Raw genomic sequence first — 26,979 nt, 5'->3', positions numbered from 1 at the left:
CAACGCGGGAAGTGCGGCTCCGAGAGCGCGGCGCGGGCGGGCGCGCTAAGGGCCGGCCGCGGCGGGGTGGGGCGGCTGCGCAGAGAGTGCTGTGGTGCACGCAGGGTGCCTCCAGCGCTCCGCCGCGCGGGCGGGCTCCCCGGCAGGGGCAGAGCCGCGGGGGGGGGGTGTCGGACGGGGGCTGCCGGCGAGGAGACGAACACCCCGGCCGGAGCAGTCGCGGCTCCGGGGGGCCGCCTCTGCCCCGCTCCGGCGGGCAACCCTGGGGAAAGCAACCCCAGCGAGCTCCCCGGGGAGCTCTGAAACACCAGCACACTCTCGAGCGTTTAACAGCCCATAAAACTCAAACGCGATTAATATGAATAATTGGCGAACTATGTTCATTACGGCCAGAACAGAAGCAGCATTAGCTCTCCTACTGCCTTACAAATATTCATAGTCACTTTGTAATAATCTGAGGCTGTTTATGTATTTACATCCCCGACGTCTCCCAGGGATGCTCGGGCGAGGGGAAGCCCCGGGACACAGCGGGGGGCCGAGCAGGGGAGCTGCAGCTGCTGCCTTTTGCTTGTCGCCCTCCAGCATTTACAGACAGAGAGTAATTCCTGCGGCAGCAGCACCCCGCCCGGCACGGGTGTGCGGGAACACACAACGGGCGAGGGGCTTCAGCCTGGGGGGGTCACAGTTCAGAATCAGACAGACGGTCTGAGGGCAGGGGCCAGGACACCCTCCCTGCACAACAGGGGACATGAGGAGGTTGCTGCTGACATTTCAGGAGGTTGCTGCTGTCCAGTGCATGCCAGTAAAAATATTTTCAGGCCTAAACTAGCTGGTATGAATCTAGAAGAGCGAGAGCTAGAAGAGACATAAGGAACATCAGGACAATCTACAATGCTGTGTTTTAATGAACAGCACATCTTCCCTTATCCCTCTCCAGTTAATACAGTAAGAAGAAAAAAAAAATGAGGAGGGAAATGAATTCTGCTTTGTGTTGCAACACGTATGCCAAAAACTGTGCCCCAAGACATCATAAGAAAATTTGCAGAAACAATTACAAAGCAAAATGTTTTGGAGACCCATTGCACTTTAAGCCATTTACTCAGTTAAGTCAACTTTAACATACTCCGCTTTTAGCAGGAAACAAGCCCAGGTACTGGTTCTATCAATTATTCATTGAAGCCATTTTAAAATAGCAATTGGTCTTACTGGTTGGATTTTATTTCATTTAATTCTAATGCCGCATTTCAGCCACAGATGAAGACAACAGCAAAGCAGCTAGGTGGCATAAGAGCTCAGGAAACCTGGCCAGGCCCGGGGACCCGGCCTGCAGGAGAGTGCCCGGGGCTGCCGAGCACACCAGGATGGCCACGCTGGGTATCTGCAGCCAGAACCCCTCTCACACCGCAGGATAATCAGTGCATAGCTTTGGGGGGCAAGGTGGGTGACTAGTTTAACCCCCTACCAACCACAGCTCCCCTTCCACGTTTTGGCCTGCGGCTACTCAAGTTCCAGAAGGAACCACAGACAGACAGACAGACACTGTACCCGAGCCAAAAACCTCCTACCTGGGCACTGTCTCATATAGGCAAGTCTGCTGATGCTGGCCCTGATGTCTTCTCGAGCCCCCCCCCCCCCTTTTTTTCAAATAGTACAGAACAAAAACATGCCAAAAAGACACACTTCTGTCAATTCACTTGTGGTCTGTAGGGTGGCTTAGGGAGCACCCCCTTTCCTTGTGCGGTGCGACTACCTCACGTGTCCCTAGCTCTGAGCAGGGTTTCTCCTTGTGTGGCCACAGTATTTCACAGGGGCAGCAGACAGGTCATGGCTGCAGACAACTGGAGAGAACACAGATAACTTGACCCAGCAGCAAAACGAAACAAAATTGGAGAAGTCCAGAGATACCACAAAGCTGAGCAGTTTGAAATGCATCCATGGGAACCTCAAAGCAAACACCAAAGCCAAGCCCTTCAGGCTGTCCTGACAACTGGCTTAAGAAAAGGCTGAGCAGGACTTCAAGGCACTTTGCAGTAATTGGCCTCAGTTTATCACAGTGCAACGCTTTCCCTTGCAGCCGAGTCCCCAAAGAGCTCTGCTTGTAGGACTTCTGTGATGCCACAGATACACATAAAGAAATACATCTGCTCCTGCTACCTCGCATGACCACGAGTAGCCAGCTCGTTGGAGGGCAACTCCAGACTTGGCAGAAGTTGAAGGCCTAAAAGACCTTCTCCTGAAGATCCAGGGAGCAGGAGACTGACCACATCTTTCTGTGGAGGTGAAAGACTGAATAGCTTTTAAAGAATTTGGTTAAACTGAGATGCAGGCCCACCTCTGTGGAGTTTAAAAGGAGTGCCTTATTCTGCTTTACCTCTAATCTGTTCTTAATCAATTTAAGACAAATCTATCTTAAGCCAGATTTACATCTGTTAAGAAGGATCCACGTAGCCTTTTGCTCCAGAATTGCCATATTGATTTTACAGAAGCATCCACTACTTTAAATGGGTGGAACAGTTTCCAGAAACCAACTGAAGGCCAAAGAACAAGCCAATTCATACAGGTATTCATTAACCCTCCTCCAGCGAGTAGCAAGCTTTAAGATACACCTTAACTCACAGCAGGGAGGGAAAGATCAAGGATTACTAAACCAGAACTTGCTCACAGGCCATGCCCCTCGCCACTGCCTTAGGAGCGGCGACAGGCATACGGCCAGCCATGTCAGATGCGTTCAGTCACTGAGCAAGAGCTGCCTCGGGAGTCGAGCACAGCATCAGCATGTAAAACAGCACCCAGAGATTAACTGCTGTCCCAGTTTCTCATAATTAAGTAAGATTAACAGATAGATAGTCCCAGCAGCCACCAGCATTAGTAGCTCAGATTTGTTTCCAGTAAGACTATAGATCAAATGTCTGAGAGAGGTTTTGGCAACAGCAATTGCCTTTAACAGCACTCTTGAAGTACAAATTCTAATAATTTATGTGCTTCAGATCCATTTGTTATATACACTGCACCACTGCTGTTCACTTAGCATTTAAATTTGCAGTAAGATGAGCTCTCAAAGGACTTGGTGCTTAAGGCTGCTTCACACAGGAGTCCTGAGCATCCACCCAGCTCTGTAGGGCTTTGACATGAGTTTACTTAACTGAAACTGGAGTTGAGGGTGAGGGGATGGAGAAGAAAGGGATGAGAGCCGGAGGAACAGACAACCAGGTACTACCAATCTATTAGAATATGGATTATGGAAGTCTCAAGATAGAAGCAGGCATGAATTTAAACATTTGTCACAAGATAGAAGAAGTAACTACTGCAGTTCTTTGTACTCACAGCAACAGATGTTGTTTCCTAAGCATCCCTACACCTCTAAAACTGCAGGACACTCACACTGGAAGGGTTGAAGAGGAAGGAGAAGCATTCTTTGCTCTGGACATAAGGGTTTGTGTCCTCACCTCACCAGCATTCAGCATATATTCAACACCTGGCACACCTGTTATGCCAAAGAAATTTAAAATAAGTTTCAGCCACGAATAGCAAATATAAATGGATCTAACGTCACTCAAAGTAATGATTGCCACACTGAGTTCCATGATAGCAGAAATTACCTTTCTTCTCACCCAAATTTATACTCATGTCTCAATTCTTTTAATGTAAAGCAAAACAGTCGGTGCCTGGAAATTAAAACAAGTAGAGATAAAACTACTTCTAGGAACAAGTTTGAGCCAACAGGTTTGGCACAGAATCAAACCTCTTAAACACCCAGATCTGGGTGAAGCAGGCAATAATTAACAAAGAACCTGCCAGCCTGCAGCAATATTCCCTCATTAAGCCTGCAACCTCCTCACTGCTCCCCCCAGTGCTGTGTGTTCTCATATGTGGCCGCCTTTGCCAAGGGTTTTGATGGCGTGGGTGGGAGAAAAATGGGAAAACCTGCTATTTTCACCAAAGACAGTATGAAATCACACACCCGTCTTCCACAATAACAGCATTAAAGGAGTATTCCTCCTTCTCCTCCAGTTTCAACTAAATACATTTTGAGACTCCTACTGAAGTGGATGTATTCTTTACTGTCAAAGCTACACAGAGACCTGATATCGACTGTGGCAACTAGAACAGACAATAGTTTCATATAATGATATAAAGTTCTCCAAGGATCTGAGTTATTTAAACATGTTAAATATTTTATACCAACTGTGATTTTAATCTGCAGAACCCAGTTCAGGCACATCCACATTCAGCAATTTCCACTTAAGGAGAGTCGCCAAGTCCCAACCCTTTCAGAAGTTGAGGTCCATCATATCTGAAGAAGTCGAGATGAAGGGCAGTCTAAACCTAGGACTCAAAAACACCTTACCACGCTCTTCAGGAAAAGCCAGTTTGAATTCAACACAATTTACAACCAATGAAGGGAAAATGGTCTTAGATTTGACTATCAGTAAGGTTTCATTTAGGAAAGAATGAAACAAGATCCAAATCACATTAACTTGATAAAGCGCCTGTTGGATGTTTATAGGGGAACTTCCCCCCCTCCCCCCCCCGCCTCAGCAGTTACTCCTTAGCATCCAAAGCAGAATTACTTTCACTTCTTGAAAGGTGTTGAAGTCTGGCATAATGCAGTCTCAAGCTCCTACAAGGCTGACAAACAATCACTTCAACCTAAACAAGACTTAACAGGCTGCAAAGTGTTTCAGGTGGCTGCAACAGCACAAAGCATTTTGCAAACCAGTGATCAAGTTCTTGGACAAAGTGCTGACAATGCATGAATGAAGAATGGCAACAAGACTTAACAAACATGATTAGTATTATCCAACTGCTTTGTTATAAATACATTATATACATTCAAACATCACATTAAAATATTATTCCATTACACCAGAAGAGATTAAGGCTTTATATTATTTACAGAAACAAGCAAGCACCTTACAAAAAAAACCAAACACCAGTCATCATTGACATTTCCCTTCTAACATTACAAGTTTGATACCTTGAGCTCTTGAATACAGCTATTTGCAATGTGCCCAATGCTAAAACTATTTTAAACATTAATTGTCAGGGTAGGAAACACTTAACAGAAGACTCATCAGCGAGCACTCCACATGAACAAACACAAGCATGTGTTGTAGTGGGTGCCCTCCCTCTCCTCAGAGGTTTGTTAAGTTGAAGGCTTATGCAGAAACAGTTTGCTCAAATCCACGTAGAGAGTAGAACAATTTTATTTTAAGGGAAACTGAAGACACTTGAGGATTCGTGGCCCACTGGTGGAGTGGGATTCTCAAAGTCTGTTCCACGTTACATCAATTATTTAACATGACGCCGAAGATAGAGCTTTAAGTTTATCGATCACTAAGTGCATTGAACAGCAATGATTTTATAGGCTTCCATTACTCTGACACACTGTTTCCATGCAGTGTATTTGGACTCAAACATGAAGTGACAAACTGTTGTCACCGTTCTCCCTATAGGTCTTAGGCAACAAGCTATTTTTGAAGTGTTAAATAATGTTGATACAACACATGTTTACTACGCCACCATGTACCAATGGAGTGACTGTCCTGCCTTCTGGCCTGCCCGATAGCCTTATGAGAGACAGTGATGAAGTATTTTCTAAGATGTAAGCAGACATGGCTAAACAAAAAGGTGCTCAGTAAGAGTAATCATCTTCATTTCAAGTATTGTTTTAAGAATTAGTTCTTTTCGTTACAGTCTGTTAGCACTTTTTAGTTTGTGCTTTAGAGTCTGTTATTTCTTTGCAGGTCTTGAATTTGGCTGATGGCTTTTTTTTTTTAAAAAAAACAACATTGGCAACAAGTTAAGGATTGCAGAAGACTGGCAAAAGTTATTTGATTTTCTGAGCCCATTTCATGTCATCTGCTCTTGGCTTCTCTCCAGTAACTGCTTGGATAATGTTCTCCAAACACCTCCAGAATCTTATCTTCTCTAATGGATAGTTCAGCCAACCTAAGTGATTGCAAAGGAAAAAAAGGATTAGTTTGTCACAGTATCCAAAGTTCAATGTCTTGCAACATTCTTTAAATTAAACACAAAGTAAATGTAAGGGGAGTTCAGGGGTGGACTATTCTCTATGGCCATTGCAAAGCTATCAGAAAAGGGACCATCAAGTTGAATGATTTGTGTTAGAAGCAAGACATTTGCATTAGTAGTACCTTAGATTTAGTATTGAAATTTAAGCAACAAAACAAAAACCCCAACCCAACAACTTCAGCTGTTTCCCCCCATTAGTTTCCCCATCAAACAAAGCCACCTTGGCTTTTCCCCGTGTTTCTCATTAGGTAGTACAGCAAGAAAGTAAATATCCACAACATGGCTCTGAATCTCAAATACATTATCAATGCCACAGTTTCTAGGAAAAAAAACTTTAAAATTTATCAGGATTTCTGTTAGGGACCTAAACACGACTAACTAAGGCTCAGCAAACTGAACAAATTTTTTTCTTAAATAAAGCCTCAAGTTTAGATAGTTCCAACATCAGTTTGCATTTTTAAGGTACTTAAATGTATTATGCTCTCCCTGGGCAAAATTAAAGTTTGCATAACTGCTTGCTAATGAAGCCTGCGATGAGGAAATCTTGTTGTAGTACCATGCTGCATTTAACCATAGCTGCTGTTAGACACCTCCTGGATTAAAAGGGCAGCACCGCTAGCAGCACTCCCAAAGCTGTGCAACCCAGCTAACAGAGCACCGCTGCTTCCAAGGGACCAGAAAGGCCATAACAGGTTGATACGGTACAGGCTTCTCCCATTTTAAGTAAAAGTGGCAATAAGGGCAATCATGTTCTGCATGCAGCAGGAGTTTAATGCATCTTTCCTAGCCTACAGATTTAGGGTATTTTGAATGCTTTGCAGAGATGTTGCACTGTACAGACTGTGAGGCTGGAACTCACACAGGCTTAAAGCACTTCTGAATTCAGGGTGAGGCCTATTATGTCTCACTTTAGGATATTAATTAGTACATTAACTTGATTTTCTGATACTGTATTTTGATGCCAACCTAACTACATATTGTATAGTAACTTTAGGCCTCTGTTTTATTAAATATTGTAAAACTAGGAAAACCAAAAGAAATCATCTCTGGGAAATGTTATTTCCCTGTAGAAGGTTTTCCTACAACCAGGAAGAGATGGGTTATATTAGTTACCCCACACTTACAGAACTGTTCTGTAAGCACACATTATACTTTACTCCATGTAAATTTCTGGAAAAGGGAAAAAAAGCATAAGAAAACAAAACCAAAGGAGAGGCAGGAATGAAGAAGTTGTTACCACAATGGAAACAGTGAGCTAGCAGCAGTGATTCATGTTAGAGGAAAGAGCTGAAACCTAGGGTACTATGAGCAAGACTGGAACAGCAGAAAGTTGCTGCAGAGCCAGCTCTGCCGGGTCCGAGTACCATCCCTACAGCGGTGGCACAGCCAGCACGGGGAAAAGAACTGCTCTTGCTGGTGATGTCTTAGACTACGTGTGCAGCTACTACAGGACAGAAATACTAAAGGGAGATACCATTCAGGATATTCACTGCTGAAAAATATCATATTTCTAGAGAGCTAGATGGTTCCTAATCAGACACAAGCACAGCTGTAATGATCTACTGAAACAGGCACTGTTTTGCACTGTTTTCAGCCACCTTCTCTAGTTGGATGTGACCCTTCCTAGCTCACCTGCGATCCTGCAGCTCCACTCAACTCACTGCATACTGGTGCCCTTTAGGAAGTCAGTCCATGCAATTCTCATTAACACAGCCATCACCTCTCAAGGAATGGACGACTCCTTCCTGGTGTCTAAACATGGCAGTCAGTCTGAAAGCTGTAACATTGGGAATGCCAGAAAGCTCTGTTATCCGACACCTTCCCTGGCAATGATACAGCAGCGGACCTTTACGTACATAGGTCAGCTCCAAAACCGAGCCTACTCTTTGGACTTGGCTATCTACTCTTAAGTCAAGTCACTAACAAGTGCATTACAATAACTAGACTTCTTTTTATTTTAATATTTTACTCTGCAAAGGCCCTTTTAAATAGCACATTGACTGCATATTTCTGTACGCCTCCTCACTTCTACCCTAGAAGAAAGAATTAGAGCTGCAGAAACACTATGCTCCACTGGAAAATCCAAGAATACAATTTATCATGCTGTGTTATGTCAGACTAGTATGGTATGAACACTTACAGAAAGCATGGAGTGAACAGAAGCATGTGCTTTTTTTTTTAATGAGGAAAAAAAGCAATTAGACCAAGACTGATAATAATGGTCAGGCTTAAACTCTGAGGACATAGTAGAACTGAAAAAAGCTCTTAGGGTGGTAAGACTTTTGCCATCATCTGTCACGTCAGGCTTCTTAATTGTACCGTGTTTTTATGTGACATTTTGGTCATGAGAACTAGATTTGTTTCTTGGCAGAGGTTTCAAAACCAACATAAACTGTTTGTCAAAACCAATAACAGAATGAAGAACCAGAGTGGTTTATTTCCAGCTGTCTGATTAACTTGATAGCTTATTCAAGATTTGTGCAACAGTGGTGACTGAGTATACCCACCTGTACAGTGGGCATAAAATTGAATATAGATGTAAAAGTCAGTTGTCTGCAAGCCTGTCTGCTCCTCTCTCTGCCCCAAATCAGAATGTATGAATACTGAAAATCCAGAAGCCTTGCTTTAGAAATGAGCATTCAAGGTAAGTTGCACTTGCAGATGATATGGTCTTTTGAAGGAGTAGCAGCTTTAAGACTTTAATGAACAAAATCCATTACTAGCATGAGATTACCAAGGTATCATGCAATCAGACCTCAGTACTACTGACTGCCCCATCAGGCTGGAAGTTACAGAATCACAGAATCATCTAGGTTGGAAAAGACCTTGAAGATCATCTAGTCCAACCATTAACCTAACACTGTCCGTTCTCAACTCCACCATATCCCTAAGCACTGCGTCAACCTGACGTAGTCAATAACGGATCTTCCCCCCACATTTTTACGCAACCACAACAACTATAGTTTTGCTAAGAGCTTGTGCAGGTAAGAGCACCGTTAACCTCACCGTGTCATTTTCTAGGTATTGAATAGGCCGTCACTAAATTACATCTTGCCAGGTGAATTGCACTAGACTACTAAAGAGAGCTTGCAGTATGAACCAGGTGTAAGTACCAGTTGTAATGCAGAAGTACGTCTCGTGTGGAGACACATGATGGATCCTGTGATGCTTCCGTGGCAGGATAACATGCCAGTCCTGTAGAAATATGACCCAGCGTGGAAGACCAAAGTACGTGTGAGACCACTTGTGAATCTGGTTCGTCATGGTTATGAAGATGATAAGGGCAAAGACATAACACTCCCAAGGACATGTTTCATATAATGCCTCTGCAAAACAAGATATGTATCTTTAAATACCATTTATGAAAAGGTAAATTTCTACTAGGAAAATGATGCCTTGCTCAGTCAGAGCTGCCTGGCGCTGCAGGAACTAACAAAGGCCTCAACGAAGCTGCTTTGGCAGAAGTGTCACAAGAGCCAGAGAGCCATGAGCAATGCCAGAAAGTCACAAGACAGGCTGGTAAGTGCCAATGTCTGTCAACTCGTCATAAACAGGAAGTTAAACTCTGAGTTTACCATCTATAAAGTTAAATTAATCCTTTAATTCTTACACTTTTAGTTTGCAAATAAACTACACAGAGATGAAGCATTTTTATACCCTTTAGAACAATGACTTTCCCTATATGCACACAGTTTGATCCCTTTTACAAAAAGAGTATTTACTGTAAGTTGTAATGCTTCCTTGCAAGACACTTCAGCCACAGACTCTCTGTTGACCTAAAGAATGTAGTTGTCTCACCTTCCAGTTGCCCCACCTGCAAGTTAAAAAAAAGTTTCCCTCACTCCTCCCAGGAGCATCATGCTTCCACATCTCACATTTGTTGATTTCTCCTAGCCTCACACAACCGTTCATTTAAATATCAACTAAAATGCTAAATCCACATGTCAGAAGTAACAGCTTACCTGGGGAAAGAGAAACAAATTTGTATGCCATGTTTGCCAACGGGACTAGTGTCATAAAGCAGTTGTCTCCATTAGTCTCTATAAAATCATGTCTGGTAATTGCTGTGGGGTCAATATGATGTTCTCTAAAGGGTCTGATGAAAGCCTGAAAAACAAATTGATAAACACAACACTACGGCTCAATAATGATCTTGGAAAGAAAAATATAAAAAACCCGAAAAGCCCTGCATTCAAATCTGATGACTGAGTTTAAGGGAGTTCCATAGTTTAAGCATGTAAGCAAGATTCAAACTTTTGTGATGACAACACTTCAGATAATTTGATTTCAATTTGCAAAGCAATTCAGTTCCCAGACTCAAACCCAGTTTTTCCATTGCTTTTCAGTTTTATTCATAATTTTCACTTAGGACCTTTAGTCTCTAGATTTCAAAAACAAAGCATCAGCATCCTAATTTCACAGACAAAATAAGTCTGTGAAATTCAAAAATGTAAGTTACTTGCTAAGCAGCATAAATCAAGAAAACACTAAACAAAATGAAAATTCAACCTAACATTTAGTATAGGCTGCAGATGACAGCATTAACAGACTAAATGTAAGTTAAATGACTAGACAAACCAATGTAAGTCAAACAGATTATATGAAAGTCTTGTCTAGGAATAGGAATCACACATGAATACACAATCCCAGAGGAGACAAAGCAAGTGTGATAGGTAGGACAGAGACAGTAAAACAAGTATACTTATTTGCCTTTAACACATATATCATGTACAGCCTAATGCAAAGGTGTCCTGATCTTCTGAACTCTTGTTTATTTAGCACATAGTCTCCTGCAGTGCTTTTTTTTTTAAGCTATGGTCCAGAGATACAGGGATTCAAGGACTACTAAATCTATTGAAGGTGAACAAAAATAAGCCTAAAACCAACAGTCTTAATCCTGCTGTTCTAGTTCATGTATTTCTGGATAATTACAATATCCCGTACACTTTTTTTTTTTAAGAGATTTGTCTAATATTGCACTGTGAGGAGTAATTAATGGTAGCTATGAAGGTTTTTTTAAAAAACAGATTATTGCTTATTATAGAAGTCAGTGCACCCTCTGTTAAGCATCTGACATTTGTAGCTGCAGATGTAAAATACATCTCAAATGTAAATCTTCAGTCATCACCATTTAATACTACTACATTTACAATAGGGGCCTGTAGCACAGAGAACTGGGAAGATTTCTTACTGGAGCATCTTCATGTTTTACAAGACAGTTTTTAGAAAGTTTAGCTACAGGAAGAATTCTCCACTTCTCTGTGTTTATTGGCCTTTTGGAAGATCTGCACTAGTCTAGCCAGGCTTCTACACTTGTGGTCACAGGCCATTCCCACAGTACCTCAGGAGCGTTTGTGAACACTGGTATTGCAAAACTGTGCAAACCTTAACCAAGGTGATAAAATGGAACAGTGTCACCTTGCACATGTCACCTAGGCCAAGCGTAAACATGGCACTTTACCAGCAATACACCATGCCATTTGGTGGAGGAGGGTTCTGGGGCTGGGCACTGGTTACATGGGCAAGACTGCAAGAATGATACAGCTTATATACACTGTCCCACACAGCTGGGAATACTGGAAGTGTTTCAGAAAAGTATTTATTAACTTTTTCAAGCTTAAGGATAAGAATCTCAAACCTTTCCAACTATGGGTAGCTCCACAGATCCCCAGGTATCAGCTCCCCAGTGAAACAATCCTGATAGGAAGTCAGCCGTAATAACTCCTGCAACTTGAATGAGGAGAGACACAGTTAGATATACACAAGCATTTTTACTGATGTATTCACATTTTATACTTGTAAAACAAGTTTACTTGTTTATCTACCTCTTAGATATTTACAACCACATGAGATCTACCCAATCTGAATAAACATAAGGTCAGGCAACTAGGAAAAAGAAGTTAACAAGACACCATTTGAACAGTTACAGTCTTCATTAAATCTATAGCAAGATTTTGTATTTAACCCATCTCCTACAGAAGAACTTGACAAATCTTTACAATTGCTGTTACGGAAAATACTAGTAAGTTAGAACTGAATCACCTGGATCTGCCTACCCTCTTCCTGAGTAGCATTTAACAGATTATTTGGCTATAAAATAACAGCTAAAGCCATCCCAACAAATAATATCTGCAGACTCTTCTCCCTTGGCCCCTTACGTCTGTAAACAGGAAGCACTGAACTTCAGTAACTACAGATATGCACTAATCGAGAAGCCACTCCTGGGTACAGCAATACTATTTAAAAAATAAGACTGGAACATCAAACAACTTCAAGACTGTGGCATCTGCAAAGCTATAGGCAAGGCCCCAGAAACCATGCTAACGATTCTCTGCGAGGGACATAGTAGGCAAATACCACAAGCGTACAAAGTTAGACACAACATTAAACAGAAATTGTTGCAGCATGTATAAAGATTTTTCTAGCTGCCAACCACAGTAACTTTAAAACTGCAGTGAAGTGAAGGCGATTTTCAGTTTTTGCACAAAGCCCTATTTTTGCCTTCATGTTCTGGACAATCTATCCATCCAAGTTTCTGGCTAATCCTGACATTTAAGAGTAAGGACAAGAGATGTTATTTGATCAGAAGAGCTGTATATTTCCAGTTAGTCATAGATCTGTCAGATGGTGTTTAACAGACACCTCCCACTCTTCACCTGCAGAAGTCATCCAACTCCCAGGTTTGCAATCCCTTTAGTAATGAAGTCTCAAACACAGTTTGAGACACGCTCCTGCCTGAGCTCTACTGCCAGGCTCTTTATGCTTTTGAGGAAGAAAATTCAGAGAAGACTGTCAAAGAAGTTCCCTTGTTTTTAACAGAGAGGGAACGTGGCATACAGCACAGCAATATGGCTACAGTAACGAGCGAGATACTGCCTTGGGACCTCTAGCTTGAGGGATTTAGGGCTGTCAGACCTTGCCCTTTAAAGAACAGAGACTCCAAGAGGTACCAGTTCAAACCTGCACATCTTGCTCTAAGTAGGTGTCAAGAGAGATTAGCCAGGTCTGGATGGAGTCTAGATTTGCTAAAGAATGAACCAGACTAAAAATCAGGATTCTTTTTCACTTCAGGTTAATAAAAATATCAGAAAGATGTTTCTGTTTGTTTTTTCTGAGATCAACCACCTGGTGAACACGTATACAAGCATACTTGGTGACTCTCTGCAGAGTCAGCATTCAGGCTCTGGAAGGGGAGGGCAGCACACGCTTCTTACCTGCAGGTCTGGTTAAAAGAATTCAGCAGAAACACAACCCAGATTTCAAAATAGCTACTGTGTACTGTGCAAATACGATATACCTGAGAACTGACAGCATCTGATCTCAGTGCAAATCCCTCAAAATCATATACAAAGTTCACGCCAATTAAAGCACTATACACTGATCTTGCAGTCTATTGTTAAATGAGTTACAGCAAGTACAAAGATTATGCGTTCAAAACATATGTTTCAAAGTAGCTCAGTTAGCAATTCCCTACTCTTACTACTGGCATGTCTGGCAGTTCTGAGAGAAGCCTGAGAGTCCACGCAAACCAGAATAGTACTCACAGGGCCAGGTCAGAGTGGCTGGAACACAGTTCTTTAGTTTTCCCCACTGATATTTACAAAAATTGGGTTGTTTACAGAAGACACCCACTGTAACATAGTCTGCACCAGAAACAGCAGGGAGTTGCAAAACCAGAGGTGATGCAGGAAATTTATTTTTTGCTCTGTCTGCCTCACCAACTCTTCGTCAGATGTCTGTGAAGCCAAGAGAATCCCTGGCTTTCTCCTCCACTAGCCAGCATTTATCTCTGTGTCTGAAGACCTTCTTCAGGCACAGCTTCTCATTTACAGTATTGAGTCTTTTTGTGATGGGCAGGTATCCCTCTGCCTGCTAAGATGTGTAGGCAAGACAATTCCAACTCACTTGTAATCCAAACCAAAAGTTAGAAGTGTTGGTATACTGGTTCATCTTGCTCCAAGGCATCCTGTTACTCCTCCCTCTCTCACAGAAACTTAAAAGCAATCTGAGATATGCCAGGATACAAAGCAATCGATGGGCATCTTTCCCACAAAATCACACAACTTTTATTTACCCTGGTTGTGATCTGGACTTCGTCTCATTTTCCTACTCCAATCAGGATGCTTCCGTCAGCTGCCTTGAGAGTCCAGTTTAATGAAGTTCTTGTAACATTAGCAGCGTTGCTAAAGAGCAGGTAATTTTTAGAATGTGAAAGAGGATGAAGTTGTTCTGTTACTATTGATCAAATTCTCCTTATCTTCAGGGCACAGCGGTTACCTACAGTGCACACAGCACAGCATACTTCAGATATATCCCTTCTTATGGTTACCTCTTGCTTAGCTGATCCCTCACCTCTGCAGTCCTTCCCCTCACCTTCATTTTCATAAAGGGAGAAGAAATAAAATCAGGATTAGTGTAGCACCTACTACCCCAAAAGGCTTTTGGTATTATAAAACCAACCCCCACTGCTGAATCCATGATCTAGTTGGCCCAAACTCTTAAATACAGCAGGAGACACTTCAACCTTTATGTATCACATTATTGTATACTGAAGACAGCTTATTTTTTCTAAGCAGTAAATTCTGTACACTTGTTTTTGTTTCAGACCACACATACAAGCTCCAGTGAGACAGGGTGGAGCACAATAGCTTTTAGATCTGCACCTAGCAGCTGAAAGAGCAAACAGCCTTGATTCAGGGGGAAGATATCCAACAACACTTCACTTTGCAACAACTAAAATACCATTCTTGCTGAGGTAATCTGTCTATTAACCCACATCGCCTCCAGCACACTGCATTATCAGAGCTTGAAGTAACAGCAGGAAGAACAACAAAAATAGAGGCAAAATACTGACGGTTCAATAGATATTTCGTATGTTACTTTGATGTCAGCTGATAGAAAGCTAAGAGGAAAGAATGAAGGGTGCCTGAAGCAGTGCATTATACTAAGACAATCTGAAAAAAAACCCTAAATACCAGAAATTATATTTCATCTGTATTGCAGAAGGGCTTGCTCGCTCTTCAGCAGCTGTATGACAAGTTGTAATAAAAGAGTGAAAACTGTACCAGGGGTTGTACATGATTAGCATTGTAACACTGTTTGCATCCTGTCTCCAGACCCAGAAGGCACATCAGACGGCAATGAATTTAACTCCGTATTCTCAGATACCTAGAACTGTCTTTAGTTAAAGTGGGAAAACCAAGGCACAGGTGTTCAGCTACTTCCCCAAGGTGGTATAAGACCTTGATGCTCTGTCATCAGGTTTGGGAGGGCGAGATAAGATTGACAGCCCTGGACATGAATTAAGAGTTAACCATAAAGTCAGAAAAAGCTGAATATCCACAGTATAGATATAGATGATCTTCAAGGTCCCTTCCAACCTAGATGATTCTGTGATTAGAAGCAAGATCAGTAAAGCATTAGAGAAATATTGCTCTGTACACATTAGTTTTACTCCAGCCTGCTGAGCGGTAGGATGGAGGATCTGCCATCTGTGGCTTATAAGAGGTGGCGAGTACTTAGAAAATTCAGGAGGAGAAGAAAGTATTGCAGTTCAGCTAGCTGCAGAACTTGCTCAAAACACTCGGATTTCTTTGTTTTGGAAGTAGACTGCTGAATCAGGAGAAAAGAAAAAGGCCTATCATACACAGAACCCAAAGGTGTACAAATGAACTCCAACCAGTAGTAGATGTTTTAACATAACCGAACACATGACTGACACACACACTTGCTAGAACGGCTGTTCTTTTCCAGCCATCCTTTGCGCAGGCATGCCCACAGGCACCACAGCACCCTAGGGACATGGCCGAGGGAATGAGTGCCTCTCCTCTGAGTCAGGGGACATGCCAGAGCCCGACCGCTGGCACTCGGACAGCCAAGTCACCAGCTGGGCCGTGGGTCGCAGGGCTGGAACCGCAACTGGTCCAAACATACAATCAACACAAGACAGCTTTGCCTTGGCTTGTGTTCTGTTCTGTTCAGAAATCAGGTAACAGGTAGGGGTTTGCGGCACAAAAAAGCCCCCGCTCCTCCTCTTCCTTGCTTAAGTACCAAACAGAGAGATTACAACTTGCAACCTTAACGAAGGGCTTCTCTTGTGAGCAAGTCACACACCACTTCCTGCAACCCAGCTGCTCCCAGGCGCCAGCAGAAGGAAGCCAAATGAGTCCGGGACAAGCTGTTCAAGAGATAAAACTAATTTGCACATTTGCAACAAAAAGTTGTACCTCACCAAAATTTTACAAAGCCAAGTATAAGCTTGGCTTTGTGTAGATATAATTCTCAAACTGTAACCCAGAAGCCTTACTAGAGTACATCAAGTTTCATACCTATGGTAAAAATTCAGTTAAGAGTTTCTGGAGAGGAAAAAAACCAGCATAAGATGTTATTAAATAACTTGATGCTATTGTGTAACATTGTTGAGAACTACAGTCATTTTTAATCAGTGACTGTACGAACTAGTTGAACGTTACAGCTCTAAAGAGTCAGGGGAGTGGCTAATTCCACAACAGAAAAATTTTTATTTTCTAAAAATCAATATGCTATAGTTGTTTGTTACTTATATGCTTATAAAAATAAATCACCTTAGTCATCTGCATTCCATATTTAGTGGCTTTCAGTACAGAAAAGGCACTATGGCAAGTTATGAGGCTAAGAAAATAATCCCTAAACATTTCAATGAGTATAAAGTGTGGCAGCTTAAAAGCAAAAAAGATGAGTTAACAATTTTGGCTATTTAAAGCTGAGAAACATTCAGTAGAACTGGACCTAATAGTGCAAGTAAGCAGAGAACACAGCTGAACTGTTAAACAAAAGGGCCTGGATATTATATGTTATTATATATTGTAGTTATATTACATTATAACTGGGTTTTCAAATAAGCCATGCCTATACTACATGCACTCCAGAGATGGGAAGAGCCTATCCTAACTCACACAAGCTTATTTTGCAAGATTGGCATGCTACTCATAGCAGACATCCCTTCTCCTTCCGCCGTATACTCCAGTCACTCCCGGCTATGGGAAAGCCACATAATCCCCTGCCTCCCAGCAATGCTGTCTGGGAGCCGGGCACACCTCTCGCCTCACCTCGAACGGCGACAGACCTGAACGCCAGCCTCTGGGCAGAAACCATGCAGCTTGCAACACAGCCAGAAACTACCAGAAAAAGGAGATTCCCAAAGAATCAGGGTACTGTCTCCCCTGGAGCTGAACAGCAGCAGATCCTAAAGCAAATATTCATCTACCAAAGCATGGCTTCGCTAAGAATCACTACCTGATAAATTTAATAATAGGAACCACCAAATTTTATTTTCATGTCTTTAATTTTAGTCTATCAGCAAAAAGCAAGCTATTCCTACTATTTCTCCAGCTGTTGGAGTGCTCACAAAGCACCCGTCACATTTCCATGACCTAATCCTGACAACTTTACCTAGGCCTCAGGTTCTTAAATGAAAAGTACCATTGTGTGTACTTCTTTTCCCCAAAAAATGCGTTACTAGAAAAAACAGTTAAGCCATCCCAGAAGAAAGCGATTAAAAGAACAGAGAACAATGGATACTAAATGAAAACCAAGATCAAATTTTCCCTCACTAAAAAAAAAAAAATAATCCAGTACTTTCATTAGTATGACCAAACTAATTCTCCTGTATCATCCATTTAAAACACTCCCAGGAATCAAGCAGGGTGAGCTCAGCTCTCGGGAGCACGAGGCAGTTTTGTACGTGCAGGTTGGCACCCAGAGGAGACCTACTACCTGAATACTTGCCTGGCACGGGACGTAAGCAGCCATAATGCTGGTTTTGTTCAAGGCCTGCGCTCTCTCACCAAAGCTGATCCCTCTGTCACCACTCACTACAACCCACTCCATCAGGGCAACACTCCAACATGTGTTTGTGTTTTGAAGTGCAAGAGGCACTATGCTGAGTGAGTCAGGGCCACTGAGACCTACGGTTCTTAAATCCTTGAGCCAAAGTCCCCTGCAACTTTAAGAGAGCCCCTGACAACTCCGCAAGCACACAGAGCTTTCTTTGTCCCAGTCCCCACTGCTGACATAAAGAGCAGTAGCACGTCCGCACACAAGTGGGAAAGCACAGATGGGGCCGTGTCACCCACTACCCGGGTAAGCAGTGCTGGGCAGGGAGAAGGGCTCAGCTCTCCCATCAGGGTACAGCCGTCATCCACCCTGCCCGAGAACAGCTGCTCGCATGCTTGAGAAGAAGATAACTGATGTCAACATCACTCGCCCGAGTGCAAACCAGCAATTGTACTCCATAATTCCACTTTCAAGACCAACAGCCCCCAGGATCCTTTGGTGCCAGAAAGGCCTAGAGCTCTCAAGTTAACACACACAACCACAACAAAATGGATCAACAGAAGGCATAACACAAATTTGTGTTGGTGCAGTGCAATTTTATTTGTGCAATACAAAGCGTAACAAAATGTGATTAAATAGGCAAAACTGATTCTACCACTTGTGGAGTCACCATCTTGAAAAGATGATACAGTTTAGGATGGAAAACACAAAGTTACCTACAGCTATGAAGTAATGACAGTTACTTCAGGTGGGGTGAGACAGCAGGTGGCAAAGATTTGGCTTATTTGGACCAACACTGAAGGGTAATTTTCCTTTGTTAACTGAGGTTTCCCTAGTGTAATTTCAAGGACCTTTTAAATCAAAATTTCAAGTGGAAACTCATTTTAACGTACAAAGTAAATCCAAAGTGAGGTGACATCATTATAGTCCTGTCTCTTGCTGTAAGGCAGCAGGACTTTGAAGCGGCTGATCCACGTGCACAGCAGTCCATTTCAGAAAGCACCGATGGTCTCTAGAGTGCTTTTACTCCAGCGTGTGCCAGAGCTTTTCTATGTATTACACACTCACCATTTGGCTCTGCAATGCAGCTAACCAAGCACAGCTCTGCAGAGCTACTCAAGCTTGAAACAAAAAGGTTTTGGGCCTTGATCAGTACAAGTTTCTATTTTGAAAGTGAACCAAGCAATTTCTTTCTGCATGCTCTCTCTCTGGCTAACCCACATCATCTGCAATAATGAAACATCTACCTCAACCCAATTTAAAAGAATTAGTTCCCCATCTCTCAAGTCAGCAATGATTAACTGTATCTTGTGTTGTGTCACAAGATGTTTCTAAAGATATCTGCCCTACGTGGGGCAGTTCTTACGAATATAAACAGCTTACAATACAAACTAATTTTTTTTAGGACTGCAATAAACATCTATTAAGGAGAAACGTGGCTGCAGATAAGAGTCAAATGTCAGAAACAAAGTCAACCAATTTGGAAGAAAGGCTTTAAAACCCTAAACAAAGACATGAGGAAGGAAAGAAAATGAAGACCAGAATCCACGGTGTAACTCGTCAAACTTTTTATCTAGATGCTATTAATATACCACCTATATATACACACAACTCATGTGTACTGAATAATATGGTGAACACCACAAACTCACCTAAAGGTGTAAGAGCTTTCAAACCTAATCTTGCACATTTTGGTGAGGCTTTTCTGCTTATCATGCAAGCAATACCTATGCCAGCCTTGTCCCCGGCACTACTGGGCTTCTAGTAGAGTGGCAGAGGCTGCTCTGGTTCTGCAGTACTGCTAGGATGGTGTCCCACTGCAGTGGGACAGTTCAGCTGCAGCTGGAAAAATGGGCATAATTAAACCTCCACCACACTCAGCCTCCTAACCAAGGCTGCCCTGCAGTTAACCATGTGCATGCATGCATGCAAATAAAATACCAAATTCAAATCTACATAATTGTCAACTTGCACGAAAAGGAACATTTTCATAACTCCTCAGCAGCTGAAGATATTCAGAACAGGCCATGACTGGATTTAACATAGAAACAACAACAAAATAAATCCATCCTTTGCCCACTTTTTTCCTTTCTTTTTTTTTTGACAGTGAGGAGGGGAAGGGAATGGTCTTGTCTTCCAGGCTGGTTTAGCAGAGATAAGAGACTCACATGCCTCTTTCTTTCCAGCAAGATCAACTTTAGTCAGCAGAAAACAACCCAGTTCAAAAGCTATTCTAAAATACGCCATAAAGTTCTCACCTTGCAGCTCTTCCCTCCCTCCATAACGCAAGTACCCGTAGGTGATTCAGCACAGCAAATGACAGCATGCCACGTGAGTTCATTTCTTAGCAGACTGCCTGCTCACATCACACAAGGAAGTAAGTGCTTTCAGACTGCCGGTAAGAGGAGAGTCAGATCTTTTTCGTCTCAACAGTTTCTAGATTAAGATATTTACAGTGTTACCCATGTTACAGTTATATGTGCCATGTCAGGCAGGCATGAAAAAAGAAGATATAACACAGCTGTTAATTACAGACACAGGGTTTAGGCTAGGTGAAATGACGCAGAAGGTTCTAACTACTCCCCACTTCCTAAAAGAAAAAAATACATTTATATAAGAGTACACAGAGAGTCCCAACAACGCATCTTAATGAACGGGTCTGGGCAGCAGATCAGATCCAGCCCATGGGATCACCGATCACTTTCAGATTTCCAAGGACCTGATGTGAACTTGGTCTAGACCTATGTCTTCATTAGCAGAATGTTTATTTTGTGATCTCAACTCAAAGGTCAATATTCCAACCTAAGCTTCGGGAAAGCTCTCAATGGGAATACATCTGACGATGTCTGTGACTCAATATTCCCTACCTTACCCCTTGTACCGCATGGGGTATTTAGGAATCAGGGCATTTATGGAGAGGAGTTTCACAAAACTCCATAAAACTTAATCATCACTGCAAATTACCAACAGCATTCACACTTTACCTGGAGAATTAATGTACTGAAGGAAGACAGCAAAACAAGATAGCATGCAGCACTTACTATTTTATTGCACTCATTTTTGTACACACTATCAGTTATTTCCACACTACTTTATTTACACAGAATCCAGATTCAGCTACTTTAATCATTCACTACTACTTAAATAATATTATCAGTGAATTGGCTGCTTTATCAGTTAAACTGGTAACCAGGATATCAGAGAACTCAAGCTTTTATCAATATTAACTCTGAGATGAAAGCCAGCTGCAGACAGATTGCACTACAGGTTAACCATCCTTGGTGATTCTCTTGTCTGCATCTGTCCTCATCGTTACGGAGCGGTTCTCATGCCATGTGCTCCATTCCTCCCAACACCCCCGCCTCACCAGCTGGGAGTAAGCAAGACTAAATTAGGCCAAGGGAGCTGGTGGGATTCATAGTGGGAGGACACTGCTCCCCCCTAGCCCCAGCACAAAGCCAATAACCTTTAAACAGACATCAGGAATTACCAGCTTTGGCAAAAAATCGAGGCATCTATCATATATCACTGTTTGAATCTACTGTGGTGTTTTGTGGGTTTTTTTTAAATCATTAGCAATATACAACAGCAATTATGAACAAGTACCATTCTCTTCTAAAACAACACCTCACAGTTTGTAGAAAAGTTATTTATTATAAAGCACAGAAGCTGAACACCTGTAGCCAGCTTATATGGTGTTCTAATGAATGACACCATTTGTTCTCTTTTGAGGCAACAATGCAATTCACATAAAAATAAGTAAACATTTATACACAGCCAACACAAAAAGTTAATATTGCATTCAATATGCACCACAAGTACAGAAGATGACCAGTGAAACACTTAGTTACTATCCTTTTCCCTCCCTTATCCCATATTAGAAGTTTACCAGAAAGTTATGAAAGGTATGCACTGCAGAGCTGACTTCCGATTTCTAAATTTAATCCTCTCCTTTTCCCATGTCCCCTCCCATGACCATACAACTATCAGTGACATTTGCTGCCCAGAGAATGCCAACAGACCCAGTCAGTCACAGACGATCACCCTTCAGCTCAGCCTGCGCCACTGCCCTCTCTTCTGCCCGGTCTCAAGAGAGTTTCTGTGCAACAGCATCGCGATACCGTTCTAGTAACACAAAGCTCATGTAAACACTGATACTTTTTACTCTGAGCATTAAGTAACATTCAAGTTGTACACCAGTTTAGGCTTTAAATGATGTAATGAACGTTGTGGAGACCCTTTTCACACCCAGCTCATTCTGAGACCAGTTCTTCCTCCAGCTAATTCCATGCAATTCCCGATTCTATCAGTAAAGTTGTACAGCATTCAACTAGAATCCTTTACTAGTTCTTCCTCTCCTCCACTGAAAAGGTGAAATCACCAACTCGCACTGCATCTAGACCAGCAAGCTCTGCACTGCCAAGATCCAGCTAACTTAAACACCTCTACACATCTAAGGTAAAGACAGAAGACTGAGCTTGCTTGCCTACGCTTCCAATCACAAGCATTAGTTATCTATCCCCAGAAATCAAGATAGTTTCATGCCTGAAACACCTTTTTCTCTTGGGCTTTTGCTTTCTGAAAAGTTCTTGTAAATATTTTTGTCAATCAGTGTATTTTGTTTCCAGCTCTGACAGTCTTGACAGCTATTTTCTCCTCTCAGTAGTCCTTATACCTGCAATGACTCCATACGAACACCAAATTTAAATAGCTACATTAAAAACTTCACCTTTGAGACACTGAGAAGCCACTGAAATAAAAGACAGAAAGCAGTAACAATGTTTGCAGATTGTCTCAGTTTCAGAGGCACTACAATTGCGCACACACACAAACGTCCCTCTCCCTTTCTAACAGTAAGTCAAGCCTAAAAGATCACACATTTGTCTCCAGCATTACAACAGCCTTGCCTTGTTCACGGCAGCAAACAGTTCCTACTTACATATCCCAACAATAACAGAGGACGTGTGTTCCAGTCGCAAGTAGAAGAGAAGATTGTAAAAATTGAAACCGATCAGAGAGAAGCATAAGATGACAGAGATCCATTCTTGTAGTCTCTTTCCTGTTGGAAAAAAAGGAAAAAAAAGCATGTTTTACTTCTACCTAAGATGACATTTTGAAGTCTGAAATAATACAGACAGACTATTCTACTGCCTGGATGACTCATTCTACTTGTCTAACAGCGAATTGAAACAGAAACTTACTTATCCACAGGAGGGGTGCATGTTTAGTTAAATGACATTCCCCTTCCACTACTAACCCCTTCCCTCTGCCCTTGCCGAAATAACAGGGACAAATCAGACATCATCTCACATTGTCCCAGTTTCCTTTTCCCTCTGGTTGCTGGCATAACATTCCTCCACATCACATCTTTTTTTAAAATTTGCACTTCATTCAATATTCAGTGTTGCTGGTATGGTTGAATCTGGGAACAAATTTCTGGCCTCAGATGACCGGTAGTTAAATCACCTTATGATCTGTAATATTCAAAATCTCAGAGCTTGTAAATAAAGCTGTTATACTAACACGGAAAAGCACTATCCTGTATTTTGGTGGCCCTAGAACTGCTTTCCTAACACTGCAAGTATACTTCTTAAGCTTGCTTACTTAACTCCTGCAGTCTTGCCTTTGCCCTCCTGCTTGCAGGCAGAAGGCTATGACCTCTCAGCCATTCTGAGATGACAAGAGACAGAATAAGCAACAAGAAAGAACTGGCACAAATTCTCTCTTGTACTTTGCTGTACTACTTCATACCACTACAAAAACCTCATTTATTGCCTATAAAAAGAGAACAGACACATCAGAGTATAGTAACACTTTGAATATTCAGATTAGCAGCAGAAAGCTTCTGCCTGTCAATCACTGCTGCATCCTCTCCAGGCACTGATGCAGAGAGCAAGAGAACGCTCGATGCAAGACCTGCAGGGATTAAGGCATCAGGAACAGACCTTTAACGCCTGAATCCAAGAAGATGACCTGAGCTGCCACCTTGGCCCAGAAGGGCCCTGGCTGTAGTTAGCTCTTAACATGCTCAGGAGCAGAGAGGTCAGTCTTCACCAATTTTAGGGGGGCAGTCAGCACAGCTGTCTCTTGCCCAGGGCTTCCCAGAGCAGTTAACCCTGCAGCCCACTCCCCGCTCCCTCCTGCAGCCTTACATACTTTGCACCACTTGAGTTTGAGGCAAAGCAACACGCAGAGGAACAATCAGTAAGGACTTCACGCGAGGCGCACATCCTCTCACAGGAGCAGAGGCAACACTCACATGTCTGGCATGTGTTCAGGACAACAGCTTCTTTCCTACTACTCCTCTATGTTGACCTACTGCCTGATCAAATATCTCCTCCTAAATGCTAAATCAAGTCCTTCTCAACTATACCATGAAATGAAAAGGAAACTAGGAACATCAAAGGAGGATTGGTATTATCTCCAATGTGCCTACAATGCAATATTTTAAAGAAGCAGGAATAAAGACTTTTACCGTTCAGAATTTTGTTCTAGAAAGGCCGTGAGTATATAAATTAACATCCTCTGCAGTAGCAGAGAACAGAATCGTAAAATTCAATTAAGACACAAGAACAAGCATATTTCTCAAGACTGCATCAGGTCACAATGTGGGAGATTCTATAAAGAGATCCCTGGAGTAATGAAAGCAAGAGTTAATTAACACTCACTTCCTGCATAAGAAAACCACACCCTGATTAGAGGAGCTAAGTGGGTAGATCCTCATGGAACAATTAGCTGACTGCAGGGAAACCCGAGACTCCTTACTAGCAAGTCCCGTGAGTTCAGTCTATGCAAACACCACTGTACTCTGAACACATGGATCCCAAGACGACTGTCCGGTGATATCCGAGTCCAGAAACGCAGCCCAGCTCTGGACAGACCGGGAAGCAAATCAGACGAAGGAGTGGAGTCAGCACCAATAACTTGGGTTTAAAGAGCACTCGAATTTAAAAGTATGTCCTGCACGGAGGAATAAGGTGCCAAAGCCACAAAGTATACGCTTAAAGAAATCATGGAAATACTCCAGAGTCATATGCACTCTGCACAATTATACGTAATCCCCATTCTTAAGAATTCAGTAGTTCAACATCATGTGCTTCCACTGTTAACACATATTCTGACGTTGTTTATGCAAGTTATTTATGTAACACCAGAAAAAAATTGCATATCTAATATCACAGCTCACTGCTGATAGATACCACTCTACATACACTACTTCGGACTTCCCAGGAACTTCCATCTACAGCTAAAGAGAGGGGTAGCAAGTTGTTTGGGGAAGAAAATCTTTTCCTTATGAGTAAGAGCACAGTGCAGTAGTGAAGTTAGTTACTGCTTTTCTGCAAAGCACAGGAATCAGTCACTGCCTGGATCAGAACTGCGTATCTAGACCAGCTGAAAGACGTCACACACCACCTTATCTCAAGGCAAGGAAGAGGTGACCGATACAAGCTGAAACAGGCAGACTCACCCTGAACAGTCTAGAAAACTGGCAAACTAATGAATGATTTTATTTTCTTATCATTACTTGGCTCTGCCCAAGTACGAACACCTGCTTTTCCAGTAATTGCCTTGAATGTGCAAGCTAAGCTGTTCAGCTGACCTGCTGGAAACAGCAAGATGCTGAAAACATGTCTGCCCTTTCTTAATCCTTCACCTGCAAACGAATTCACTGGGAATGGCAAGAACACCTAGCACTGCTCACAGTGCAAGCTAAAAACAAATGACATATTGTAAGAAGTCCACAGTTATTTCCATAGCATAATGAAATAGCTGCTGTCACTACTGAGCTCTGACAACCAGCAAGCCTCAGGAAGGCAAAACCAAAGCAAAAACTCAACATCCCTCCACCCCTTTCCGAGGTGCCAGGACTGGGGATCTCAGAGTAATTCACTGAATAAATATCCTGCAGCAAAAGCTTCAGCTGTCACCTTGCTTAGCAACCAAATTTGTACACCTGCTTTTGGGTAGAAAGATTAACTTTTTGTTTGTTTTCAAAGGGAAGAGCACTCATCCTGGGCACTTTCTACTTTGAAAACCTCGCCCCCAGCAGCACAGCCTGTTTCTTAGACTGCTTTCAGTAGCCACGCTCGCCAGCTCTGCCCAGGCCGAGGTGCGGGCGACCAGCAGACGGACGCGGAGCGGGCGGCACGCGGCATCCCACCGCCGGCAGCCCCGGGCCGCCTCGCCCGGCAGGGCCCAGCCCGACCCCCGCCCTCCCCGCTCCTCCGGGGCTCCCTGAAGCCGCGCCGCCTCAGAGCCGCCGTCGGGGCGGGGGGCGAGGGGAGCCGGCCCTGAGCGGAGCCGGCCCTGCCCAGGGAATCTCCCGCCCTCACCTGGGGAGTAGAGCTCGGCCAGCTCGCGGGCCCCGGCGTGCTGCGCGCCCCACCGCCGGCTGCCGCCCTCGGGCTCCTCCGCGGCCTCCGCCTGCGGCCCCGCCGCCTCCGCCCGGCGCGGGACGCTCTCGGCGGCGCCGCCACTCGCCATGGCCCGGCCCCACGGCGGCGGCTCCTCCTCCTCCTCCCCGAGGCCGGCGGGCGGCGGCGAGCGGCGCCCAGGCCCCGGCGAGGCGCCCGGCGGCAGCGCTGCGGCCCGCGGCAGCATCGGGAAATGGGGCCGCGCCGCGGCGCTGCGGCGGGGAGGAGGCGGGGGGGGGGGCGGGGGGGCGGTGGGCGCGGCCAGCCACGCCCCGGCGCCATCTCCCGCCTCTCGCCGCCGCCGGGCCAATGGGCAGCGCCGCCCGGCGCGGAGGAGCCAATGGGCGGCGACAGGGTCGGCGGCGCAGCTGGAGGCGCCCCGCCCCGCCCCGCCCCGCGGGCCGCAGCTGGCGGCGGGACCGGGCGGAGGCGCTGGCGGCGGCCGGGGCCGGGCCGGGCCGGTGCCGGTGCCGGTGCCGTGGGCGCTGGGTGGGCAGGTGTCGGCACTGCCCCCCCCCGCGCTGCCCGCCGTCCCCGCCCGGTGCCTGGCGCGCCCCCTGGCGGCGCTGCTGCCCCGTGCTCCCCTCTGCGCGCGCGGGCGCTGCGGGCAGTCATTAGCCGCGCGGCGTTAATTAGGCGGCTGGAGCCCCCCGTTTGCTGTGACACCCCAAGACCGTAACCGTGCCAATAAAATCATTTTAGGTCCCTCTGTCGG

General features: G+C 43.9%; 1 protein-coding gene across 1 annotated transcript; it reads right to left on the bottom strand.

The window, feature by feature from the left end:
• Positions 1-4,777: 4,777 nt before the first annotated feature.
• On the bottom strand, positions 4,778-26,451 carry PEDS1 (plasmanylethanolamine desaturase 1). The gene is made up of 6 exons (XM_074888011.1): positions 26,184-26,451; positions 22,790-22,909; positions 11,675-11,766; positions 9,999-10,143; positions 9,150-9,362; positions 4,778-5,952 (listed from the first exon to the last, which is right to left on the bottom strand). Exons 1-6 carry the CDS (start codon positions 26,449-26,451, stop codon positions 5,831-5,833), a joined length of 960 nt encoding a protein of 319 aa, XP_074744112.1. The 3' UTR covers positions 4,778-5,830.
• Between the last annotated feature and the right edge of the window lie 528 nt (positions 26,452-26,979).

This window comes from Strix uralensis, chromosome 18 (genome assembly GCF_047716275.1).
Source record: "Strix uralensis isolate ZFMK-TIS-50842 chromosome 18, bStrUra1, whole genome shotgun sequence".
Taxonomy (NCBI): Eukaryota; Metazoa; Chordata; class Aves; order Strigiformes; family Strigidae; genus Strix; species Strix uralensis.
Note: the sequence above shows the minus strand (reverse complement) of the source record. Positions and strands in the feature narration are given on the sequence as shown.